The sequence below is a fragment of the Heterodontus francisci genome, chromosome 18 (genome assembly GCF_036365525.1).
Source record: "Heterodontus francisci isolate sHetFra1 chromosome 18, sHetFra1.hap1, whole genome shotgun sequence".
Lineage (NCBI taxonomy): Eukaryota > Metazoa > Chordata > Chondrichthyes > Heterodontiformes > Heterodontidae > Heterodontus > Heterodontus francisci.
This window is the reverse complement of record NC_090388.1, coordinates 3,827,636-3,839,770: the sequence shown is the minus strand read 5'-3', so window position 1 is coordinate 3,839,770 and position 12,135 is coordinate 3,827,636. Positions and strand designations below refer to the sequence as shown.

Below are 12,135 nucleotides of genomic sequence, written 5' to 3'. Positions count from 1 at the left end.
GACTCCTCTCCGCTGCTCTCCCGGAGGGTAAGTGCTCTAGGCCGTGATCCTCAGGCTCTATTTATCGGCTCCCCGCTCCGTGTTCTTCCTGCAGCTCCACTCCTTTCTCCTGCTGCTCCACTTCGCCACAGGTCACAGCATATATTTAAATGTTTATCCAGTTACGGATACAGTCAATCATATATGCTACTTTTTTCCCAGAATAAAATGTATCAACCAGGTTTCTTTAATAAACAACAGAACTATCGGTTTATTATAAAACAAGACTTATCCAGTAATGAAGCAATGCATAAACACACGGATTGAATATGAAAATTCCCTTTTAAAATAACTCACACACACACTCTGGTTAAAGAGAAAAAAAAATTCTCTCCAGAGCCCGCTTCCAAAAAACAAACAAAAAATAAACTTTGGCCAAATACTTGTTAATTCTCGAAGGAAACGGATGAGATATGTTGTGTCCCAAAATGGCATACAGTCTGATGTCCAAGAACAAGTATACGGGTCACTGGGATCTTTTTTGGAGCAATTCTTTTCAGGCGGCATCGAGAATTAATCTGGCAGATTTTTCCAGCTTCTCAGGAGAAATGCAGCATCAGGGGTTTTAGTTCCCACACACTGGATCTTTGCAGGGTTTCACAGAGACAGGAGGAAAGAGATGCACTGGGTGTTTCTCTCTTGGCAGGTTGATTTCCAACTGCTTTCAACAACAGTCCACACCCCAACTGAACCAAAACAACATCTCAGAAGTGAAACCAACTCCTGACCCTCATAAATCGTGACATGTCACTTCTCCCTAAACATCTTCCGAAGTCACAAAGGTTTCTGTTGTTTATTGAGCTTAAGGCATGTGATATCCAGTAAAGGTTTGTTTTCCAACAAGACCTCTCAGTGACCCTTGTAAAAAAAAAAACATCCATGCAGTCTTTTCAGTTTTCCCAAATAAACCAATATCCTTGGAGGAATGAAACACCATTTTAAAATAATAATTCCCTATAACTCTCAGGTATCTTATTCATGCCCCCCGCACTCTCAGCTGCAGTCAGAGCTACAGTACTCTCGGTCAGGACCACATTCTTTACATTGGCCTTGTGTAGTCCAGTGAGTCCCATGTGTTTACCCCACAACTTCCAGAATTCTGCTCAAAGGTGTCCCACCTTGAGGCAATGGTAACAGTTCGGCTTTCGGACCTCACTTCCACCCTCAGCATCTTCCTTTCTGACCTGAGGAGGAGATCCCGTGCCGTTCTCAGCTGTCACTTCTGGTCCTTGGCTACTTGCCTTCTGTTCACTGTCCCACCTTCTATTCTTCTCGGGTTTGTGGGATTGACAGACAAAGGTTTTGGGCTTGTAAACAAGCTCATATCCATCAGCAATCTCAGCTGCTGATCTGGCTGTTGAAACCTTCTGCTTCTCTACATGGGTTCTTAGTAACAAAGGGAGTGAATTTTAAAATTCTTCCAGGATAATTATTTCTCTAAGGTTCTCATACATGGCCTCTACCTTTAGTGCCCGCTCCAGTGATCAAAGTTAATTTGCTTTACCCTCTCAAATTTTATATAAGTCTGCCCAGGCTATCTCCAGAGGATCCGAAATTTCTGCCTATAAGTTTCAGGAACCAACTCATACGCAGCGAGAATCTCCTTTTTTGCCATCTCAAAATCTGCTGAAGCCTCCTCAGAAAGCATAGCATAAACTTCATGTCCATCAATCTGCTTTGCATAAGCAGTGCCAGCTTTCCTTTGGCTACTTCATCTGTCTGGCTATCTTTTCAAAAGAAATGAAAAATGCCTCTACGTCCCTTTCCTCAAACTTCGGGAGGGCTTGCACAAATTTAAACAGCTCTCCACTGGGTCCTGGGCTGGAGTCAGATCTTTCCTCACCAGAATTTTCCTTGAAGTCAAGTCCACCCTGTTGTCTTAGTTCCAGCTTTTTAATTTCAAATTCCCTTCCTTCTCTTTCTCTTTCTGGTTGAAATGCTGTCTCTTTTTCCTTTTCTTCTCTTTCACGTTTAAGTTTCTTCATTGTCAATTCTCTTTCCTTTTTTAAGCTCAAATCTTTTCATTTTCATTTCTTTTTCCTTTCCCTTTTCAAGTACAAGCTCTTCAAACTCTAATCCCAATTTTGCTGCCAATGCTTTTAACCTAACCTTGGTTAAGTTTCTCAAATCACTCAGGGGTACATAGCCCTTCTCCAGAAAGCTCGTAGCAACTGACAAATCCATCCCGGTAATGTAAACTTTAATGCACAAGAAACCTTTCCTCTTTTCAATTATTATTACTCCATTTACAATTGCGCGTCATCGGATTTGGGTTATTCCGCACAGAGCCCCCAATTATATGTCGTGACTGAGGCGGGAGGAGTGCACTGTCTTTTCTAGTTCCACTTCTCCACAGGTCACAATGTGTATTTAAATTGTTACAACAAGGTGAGCAATGTCTCGGGGTCTTGTGCTGTCTTCACCTGGTCTTATTGTAACAGGGTTTAATTTTAAACACACTGTGGTTTGAGCTCTCCTGTTTTGTGAATCCATGTTCAGTTTCCAATTATCAGGCAAATAACTGAGCACAAACAGGCTTTCTTTGGTTTAAAGCAGAAAGATGACATTTATTAAACCTTAAACTTAACTCTAACATGTCTACAGATATACAACGCACTCACACTAGCATGCACATGCAATATAAACATGCAAGATAGGGACAGAAAAGAGAAGAGATAAGTTGAGGCAATATCTTGTTACTGTTTCTTGAGCTCGCTGTAGTCCTTGATTGAAGTTATATTCTTGCGTTTCGTTGGGGCCCAGTAATCTTAAAACTTTGTTCACGTGGCAAACCTTTATCTCTTTGCATTTCACGTGTCTTCAATGGTTTCAGTGACCTGAGAGATAGGCAGGCAGCAGGAGGTGTTCTTAGTTCCAGGAGAGCACACGGCGTTCTGCCTGGCAGTTCCTTTGTTTTGGGAGTTCAAATTCAAAAAGCTCCCAGGGTGCTCAGCAGGTTAGTCATGTGACTAGTTCCTTATGTGGAACAGTCTCTTCACATCCCTTGTTGGAGGCTTAAATTTCTCTGCCCCAGCCAGCTAGCCATGTGACTAAAACTAGTCTGACCAGTTCTGTGTATTGGAGAGCAACTGCAGAGTCTCCATTGTTTCAACATTGTCTGTTACCATGGCAGTGTCTTTCTGGTCAGGGCTTGCAATTTTAAGTTTTAATGTTCATCTGGCGAAATAATGTGTGCCTCAGTCTTGGCAGGTGGGGGTTTGCCTGACAAAATGTTTACCCAGTTACCGATACGGTCAATCATGCACTCTACTCTTTATCCCAGCATAAAATACACCAACCAGGTTTCTTTAATAAACAACACAATTATTAGTTTATTATAAAAGAAGAATTATCTACTAATGAAGCAAAGCATTAGTACACAGATTTGAATATGAAAGTTCCCTTTTTAAAAACCCCACACACACACACTGGTTAAAGAGGGGGGGGAAAAAAAGTTATCTGCAGAGCTCTTTTACAAAAAACATATAGAAAAGAATACTTTGGCCAAATAGTTGTTAATTCTTGAAGAAAATGGATGAGATACACTGTGTGCCAAAATGGCATACAGTCTGGCATCGAGAACACGTAGACGGATCATTGGGATCTTTTCTGGAGCAATTCTTTTCAGGCGGCATCGAGAATTAATCTGGCAGATTTTTCCAGTTTCTCAGGAGAAATGCAGCATCAGGGGTTTTAGTTCCCACTAAATATTAGACTAAATATTGGGAAGAGGGTCGGTAACCAGAGGACAGAGATTTAAAGTCAGACGAGGAGATGAGAATTTTTTTGTGCAGTGAGTTGTTAAGATCTGCCTGGAAGGGCGGTGGAAGCAGATTCAATAGTAAGTTTCAAAAGGGAATTGGATAAATGTGTGAAGTGGAAAAGTTTACAGGGGGAGTGGGACTAATTGGATAGATCTTTCAAAGAGCCGGCACAGACACGATGGGCCGAATGGCCTCCTGTCCTGTATCGTTCTATAATTCTCTAGCTTCCCCCATAAATGCTATTTGCCTCAACTGTTCCATTTGTAGCGGGTTCTACATTCTAACCACTCTCCAGGTTAAGAACTGCACAGACCCACACTTTCCGCTCATCATTTGTAATGATTTCCTGGTGTCGCTATAACCTGCAAAAAACAGTCTTACATCCATCTTTCTTCCTTTATGCTAAGAATCATGAAAGGTCACAGACCTGAAACGTTAACTCTGTTTTTCTCTCCACAGATGCTGCCAGACCTGCTGAGTATTTCCAGCACTTTGTGTTTTTATTTCAGATTTACAGCATCTGCAGCATTTTGCTTTTGTATTAGTGGTTCTCTAAAAGAGCTGGGGGTCCATTGGAACTTTAAAGAGTGAGTTTTATAGATTGTTGTTGGGTAAGGATATCAAGGGATACGGAACCAAGGCGGGTAAATGGGGTTGTGGTGCAGTGCAGCCCAAGATCTAATTGAATAGCAGAATAGGTTCAAGGGGCTGAATGGCCTCCTGTTGTGCCTCATGTCCCTATATTCCTTAACCTTCTCTGCTCAAAAGGAGAACTATCCCAGCTTCTCTCATCTCTCCACATAACTGGAGTCTGTCTGGCATCATACTCCCGTATTGCAGGAAGGATGGTGGTCAACGTCTGAGAAATGTAAACGTGTCTCAAATCCACCACAAGCTAATCTCAGAATAGAGCGTTCAATTCTTACTTGCAAATTGGAACAATCTGAGTGCCTGCCAGAAAGCAGATTTCAAGACTTACCACAGCAGGGGGAGAGGCCACATCTCAAGTCAGGTGTTACGACCGAGGATGAAGGAGTGCACTTTCTTTCTCTAGTTCCATTTCTCTACCGGTCACAACATATATTTAAATGTTTTACCCAGTTACTGATACGGCCAATTATGTACTTGATCTATTTTAGCTTCAGAATAAAATCCAGCAACCAGGTTTCATTAATAAACAACAAAATTATTAATTTATTATAAAACAAGACTTATTCAATAAAGATGCAAAGCTTATTAACACACAGGTTGAAATATGAAAGTTCCCTTCTAAATTAACCCAACACACACGAGCGCAGACGCACCGGTTAAAGAAAAAATAAAGACGTTTTCTCTGCAGAGAGCTCTTTACAAAAAGACAAAAGAATCTTTGGCCAAATACTTGTTAATTCTTGAAGGAAAAGGATAAGATATGATACGTTCCCAGCACTCCTTTATTCTGGCGTCCAAATATGTGTAGGTAGCTGTCACTGGGATCTTTTTGGAGCAGTTCTTTTCAGGTGACACCAAAGATTAGTCTGGCAGGCTTTCCAGGAGAAATGTTGCATCAGGGGTTTCAGCTATCACACTGGATTCTCAGGGTTTCTCAAAGAGGTGGGAAAAGGATGAGCTGGTGGCTTCTCTCTCTTAGCAGGCTGACCCCCAACTGAACCAAAACAATATCCAAAATGAAACCAACTCTTGACCACCATAAATCTTGACATGTCACTTCTCTGTAAGCAACTCCCATAGTCATCAAGGCTGCTGCTTTTTACTTAGCTCAAGACATGTGATTTCCAGCAAGGGTTTGCTTTTAAATAAAGTCCCAACTCCTTCCAGTGACCTTTTTAAAAAAAACAAATCCAGCATCTGTGGAATCTCTTCAGTCTTTTAGATGAATCAATTTCCACAATTTTTAAACGAGTTCTCAAAAGATATTAAAAAATGGAAGCGCTTTCATAACACAGACAAAGGATCTCTCCTTCAATACATAGTGTTCCTTTAGTCACCCTTAGAGCACTCCTTGTAATTGTCTCCTCTGGTGTATGTATCTAGAGTCTTACAACTCTCCAAGATCTCTGCACTCCTCCAATTCAGGTCTCTTGAGTGTTCTCCAGTATTAAGCGCTCCACCATTGGCAGTCATGCCTTCAGCTGCCTAGGCCTTAAGCTCTGGAATTTCCTCCCTAAATCCCTCTGTCTCTACCTCTCTCCTCCTTTAAAACACTCCCTTAAAGCAAACTCTGACCAAGCTTTTGATCGTCTTCCCTAGTATCTCCTTTTGTGTCTTGGTTGCAAATTTTGATAATCGCTCCTATGAGGCATCTTGGGACGTTTTACTATGATAAAGCTGCTATATAAATGCATGTAGTTGTTGTTGGAAATCTGGAACCCACTTCCCCAAAAGGCTCTGGATGCTGGGGGTGTCCACAGGACTTTCAAAACTGTGATTAATAGATTTTTGTCAGGTAAACATATCAAGGGATATGGAGCAAGCGTGAGTAAATGGAATTGAGATACAGATCAGCCATGATCTAATTGAATGGCACAGCAGGCTTGATGGGCTGAATGGCCTCCTCTTCCTAATGATCCTTTTTTTGCACTGACACTTTGCATCTCCTTGGTACAGAAACTCATTTTATTTTCTTCTTCTGCCCTCTGCTCAGGATTTGGATGAAATTGAAGATGAAAATGACCAACTGAAACAAGAAAACAAGACCTTGTTGAAAGTGGTTGGCCAGTTGACCAGGTAGAAGATGGTCATTCCTGCTACACAGCGTCCCGTGTAAACCTGACTGATAACATGCACATTTTACAATCCTGGAGTTAGCTTTCAACAAAGAAGTACAGACTGAAGAGAAATCATTCCAAGTTCACACTACTCTCCCCTGAGAATACAACACAACTTCTATTAGAACTGCAATAAGTGAGAATGTTTTATGTTAGTAGCTGGCTTTTCTGTTGTCTTTTGATAGCAGCAGTTGGAATTTTTATTTCGTGATTATTTCCTTAGACTGTTACTAAGAACTTGTGCAACAGAACTATTTGCAAGCAGGTTTAAATCATGGTTACTGTCTTATAATCTGTGTGATACAGGATCAATTCATATGTTATTGTTGTCCTTCTGGTTTTTACTGCGTTCAAAAATTACATGTTGACATTGGAAGAAAAGTATACACGCTTTAAAATAATTTAAAACAAAGTTTAGAATGCAGTGATTCCAAGGAGTGTAATCATATGACCCAACATATGAGGCATTACCATTGTGAGCAGGCTTTCCATTTAAATAATGGATAAAACCTCATGTTAATGTCTGTCATTTATATGTCCAATGATGTTTCTTGCCTGTGTATTCAAAACCTTGTTAAAATGATATGTTGCTCAACGATTGCACAAAGGCAGTGGTCGCAGTGATTTAACAAGTTGCATTCACACTGCAGATGTGTTGGTGCTGCAAGGCCACTTGTTCCCGATAAGTTTGAATGCAGCTCAGATCAGGAGTCAGGGCCCTAACCTGAAGTGATTGGGTGCAAGAATTGCTGAAGGAACTAACCTCTCTTTCTTGCTCTCTCTCACACTTCAGTTGGTTCCTGAGTCAGGGCCAAGCCTTAACTCTGGATTTGCACCTCGTGGTTTGGTTTTATTAATTCTAAGGCTATTAAAGTAAATGGATCAGAAAGCCTAATATAACTTAGGTGCAAAATGGAACCACACCCATACACTCCCTTGTGCTGGAATGGTCTTTACAAAGGCGATGTTTAAACCTTACAAGTTATTTATCATATCTTTGTTTTGAGCATCACTGCTTCCCGCCCTTCATTATATTCAATTATCACACTTCCTTTTTAGCTGCTTGAAGAGTTTTTTTAATGGAATAAATTAACATTCCAAACGCATGAAGTTAACTTTCCTTAATGTAGAAACAACCATAAATAAGGTTCAGCATTTTTTGCAGCACAACTGTACATTAAAACAACAATAAAGGTTCTCTTACAATTGAGTGCATTTTTTTGAATTGTGGCCCATTATTGGTCCAGAATGAACAACCCTTTGATCTCACAGAGAGAGAGAATCAAAAAAGCTGTGTTTTTTTGAGTTTTCAGTAACGTTATCATCATAACATTAAAAGCCTGGAGCTTTTAAATTTGTCAGTAGCAAGCGTGTAAATAAGAAATGGAGAGAGTGACTTCTGACTGCTATTGCGGCTAATTCTTATAAATTCTGACACACATTTGTTTTCCTTTTTAGATTAGACTAGTGCTTCAGAAAGGACGGTACATTATAATCTGTTCGCGCTGTTGCAGATAAATTTATGCAAAATAAATTCTGAAGCACATTAAAGTTACAACTTGTAGTGTGTCCTTTTTATTTCATTCACCTTAGCATCATTTAATAAGCACAGACTACTGCTTCACTCTTGAATTTATGCATAGACTTGCTCATTAGAGGCATTCCTTATACTTAATTATACCTCTGATGCATTTACAAATTTTATCTGTTCATGGTCTTGGAGGGTTTGACAGGGTAGGTGCTGGGAGGTTGTTTCCCCCTGGCTGGAGAGTCTAGAACACGGGGTCACAGTTTCAGGATCAGGGGTCGGCCATTTAGGACTGAGATGAGAAATTTCTTCAGTCAGAGAGTTGTGAATCTTTGAAATTCTCTACCCCAGAGAGCTGAGCATGCTCAGTCGCTTGAGTATATTCAAGACTTGGATCCATAGGTTTTGTCACTAAGGGAATCAAGGATATGGGAGTCAGGCAATAAAGTGGAGTTGAGGTTGAAGTATCGAACTGATTGAATGGGGAGCAGACTCGAGGGGCCGTATGGTCTATTCCGGCTGCTATTGTGTTCTCTCGATTGTACCACCTTTATTATCCTGCCAGCTTCAGAAGGCATTAATAAGGGTCCAACATGCAGTGCAGAAGTCACTAAAAGAAATTACTGAGGGGACTCTCAGTGCTGCTTGTCTGCACTGAGTGTGAAGAAGGGAGTTTGGTAAGTGAGTGAATTTTAAGAGTTAATCTCTCAAGACTAGTCTTTGTTTCATTTTCATCTAGCAATTAATTGAAATTCATGCTTCAGTTAGAGGTAAGTTAGATTTCTTGCAGCTTTAAACAGTGGTGTACTAACACTGAGAGTAGCTGCAGCTAGTTAATTAGGTAGCTAGCTTAAACTGGTTTCTGAGCTCTAGCAGAGCTAACACAGCATTGTTTACAGAGTATAAATTCAGGGGATTCTCAGTGATGCTACTCTGCACTGAGTGCTGCAGGAGGGCACAGAGTGTGAAGAAGAGAGTTTGGTAATTGAGGGAGTTCAGTAAGGAGGGGAACTATAAATTAAGAAGAAAATAAATCTGAGTACACCGAGTGTAAAGTGGGAGTTTGGTGCATGAGGGAGGGGCTCCTTTCTTATACCATCTTTCAGCCTCCAGTAGCTGCCTCTCTCTTTGGTACAGGGGAAGAAGTTGATTGGTGAGGAACTAGTAAGTTATTTTACTTCTCAATGTAATAAAAAGTTTTTAAAGTTACAGTATGGCAGGTCAGCCTGGCCAAGTGGAATGTACGTCCTGCAGTATGTGGGAAGTCATGGACACACCACGTGTCCTAGACGAATACATCTGCAGGAAGTGTCACTGGCTGCAGAAGCTTGAGCTCTGGGTTTCAGAACTCAAGCAGCAGCTGGAGTCACTGTTGTGCATCCGCCAGGCAGAGGACTATGTGGATAGCATGTTTAGGGAGGTGGTCACACCACAGGTTAGGAGCATGCAGGCAGAGAGGGAATGGGTGACCACAAGGTAGTCTAAGAGAACCAGGCAGGCAGTGCAGGAGTCCCCTGAGTCTATCTTGCTTGCTAATTGCTTTTCCATTTTGGATACTGGTGAGAGCGAAGGTTCCTCAGGGCGGTGCAGCCAGAGCAAAGTCTGTGGTGCCTTGGGTGGCTCAGCTGCACAGGAGGGAAGGAAGAGGAGTGGAAGAGCAATAGTAATAGGGGATTCGATAGGGAATCAGACAAGTGTGTCTGCGGCAGTAAACATGACTCCAGGATGGTGTGTTGCCTCCCTGTTACCAGTGTCAAGGATGTCACGGAGCAGCTGCAGAACATCCTTCTGGGGGAGGATGAATAGCCAGAGGTCCTGGTCCACGTTGGTGCCAATGACGTAGTTAAGAAGAGGGATGAGGCCCTGAATGCAGATTTTAGGGAGTTAGGAAGGAAATTAAAAAGCAGGACCTCGAGCAGTTATCTCAGGATTACTCCCAGTGCCGCACGCTGATGAGCATTGAAATAGGAGGATTGATTGATTGAACACGTGGCTGGAGAATTGGTGTGGGAGGGAGGGCATCAGATTTCTGAGGCATTGGGACCGGTTCTGGGGCAGGTGGGACCTGTACAAGATGGAGGGGCTACACCTTAACAGGACCGGAACTAACATCCTCGCAGAGAGATTTGCTAGGGGAGGGTTTAAACTAGCTTGTCAGGGGGATGGGAACCTGAGGGGTAGCTCAAATTGGAAATAAGTAAAGTTGGTAACAGGAGGTAGAAAGGTAGCAAGTGACATTAGAAGGCAGGCGAAACAAAGGCGAGCATCAACTAGGCTTAGAATGCAGAATGTCAAGAAGACAAGGTTAAGGGCACTCTACCTGAATACACACGACATTTGCAACAAGGTCGATGATTTAAAGGCACAAATAGCAGTAAATGGGTCTGATCTAATTGCCATAACAGAAACGTGGCTACAGGGTGATCAGGACTCGGGACTGAATATTCAAGGATATTTGACATTTAGGAAGCAGAGACAAAAAGGAAAAGGAGGTGGTGTTGCACTGATAAGCGATGGGATCAGTACATTAGTAAGGGAGGATCTCGGATCGGAAGAACAAAATGTGGAATCTGTTTGGGTGGAGCTAAGAAACAGCAAGGGGCAGCAAACATTGGTAGGAGTTGTTTATAGGCCACCAAACAGTAGTGTGTATTAATAAGGAGATTAGAGAAGCATGTAGCATGGGTAGTACTTCAATCTGCATATAGACTGGTTAGGCCTAATGAGCACTAATGCTGTGGAGGATGAGCTTCTGGAGTGTGTTCGGGATGGTTTTCTAGAGCAGTATGTTGAGGAACCAACTAGAGAACAGGCCATTTTAGATCTAATATTATGTAATGAGAAAGGGCTAATTAATAATCTTGTAAAAGAACCTTTAGGGAGGAGTGACCGTAATATGATAAGAGTTTTACATTATGTTTGAAAGTGAGGTAGTTCAAGCTGAAGTCAGGGTGTTACATTTGAACAAAGGAAATTATATGGAGGTCTCGGGCAAATTGACTGTGGTGGATTGGGAAAGGATCAAAAGGATTAAAAGATATGACAGTGCATAGGCAATGGATGGTCTTTAAAGAGATATTACATAATTTACAGCAACTATACATTCCTTCAAGGCACAAAAAGCCCAAAAGTAAAGGTAGTTAACCGTGGATAACAAAGGAAGTTAAGGATTGCATAAGATTAAAAGAAAAGGCCTATAAAGTTGCCAGAAATAGTCATAAGCATGAGGATTGGGAGGATTTTTGAATACAGCAAAGGAGGACGAAGAAACTGATAATGAAAGGGAGAATAGAATATGATTGTAAGCTAGCAAAACATATAAAAACGGACTGTAAAAGCGTCTATGGTACGTAAAAAGGAAACATTTGGCAAAGACAAATGTGGGTCCATCACAGGCAGAGTCAGGAGAATTTATAAAAGGGAATAGAGAAATAGCAGAGAAGCTAAATGATGACTTTGTCTCTGTCTTCATTGAGGAAGATACAAGAAATCTCCCAGAATTAGAGATCCAAAGGATTAGGGGGAATGAGGAATTGAAGGAAATTAGTATTAGTTAGAAGGTTGTATGGGAGAAATTAATGGGGCTGAAGGTCGATAAGTCCCCAGGACCTGATATTCTACATCCCAGAGTGTTGAAAGAGGTAACTATGGAGATAGTGGATGCATTGGTGATAATCTTCCAAAATTCTATAGATTCTGGAGTGGTTCCTGCAGATTGGAAGGTCGCAAACGTCACCCCACTATTTAAGAAGGGAGGGGGAGAGAAAACAGGGAATTACAGACCTGTTAGCCTTACATCAGTCATTGGGAAAATGCTGGGATCTATTCTAAAGGATGTGATAAATGGACACTTGGATAATAATGATCTGATTGGGCAGTCAACATGGATTTAGGAATGGGAAATCACGTTTGATGTACCTGTTGGGAGTTTTTTTGAGGATGTTACCAACAAAATTGATAAAGGGAGAGTCGGTGGACGTGGTATACTTGGATTTTCAGAAGGCTTTTGATAAAGTCCCCCACAAGAGGTTGGTTA

At 41.5% G+C, this 12,135-nt stretch overlaps 1 protein-coding gene across 2 annotated transcripts in view; it reads left to right on the top strand.

The window, feature by feature from the left end:
- pawr (PRKC, apoptosis, WT1, regulator) overlaps positions 1-8,129 on the top strand; it is a 156,618-nt gene extending 148,489 nt beyond the window's left edge. For both annotated transcript variants that reach the window (XM_068050107.1, XM_068050106.1), the window contains exon 7: positions 6,448-8,129. In XM_068050107.1, the coding sequence (XP_067906208.1) occupies positions 6,448-6,534 (87 nt within the window). In that variant the 3' untranslated portion in view covers positions 6,535-8,129. The remainder of the gene's footprint in view (positions 1-6,447) is intronic.
- The last annotated feature ends 4,006 nt before the right edge of the window (positions 8,130-12,135 follow it).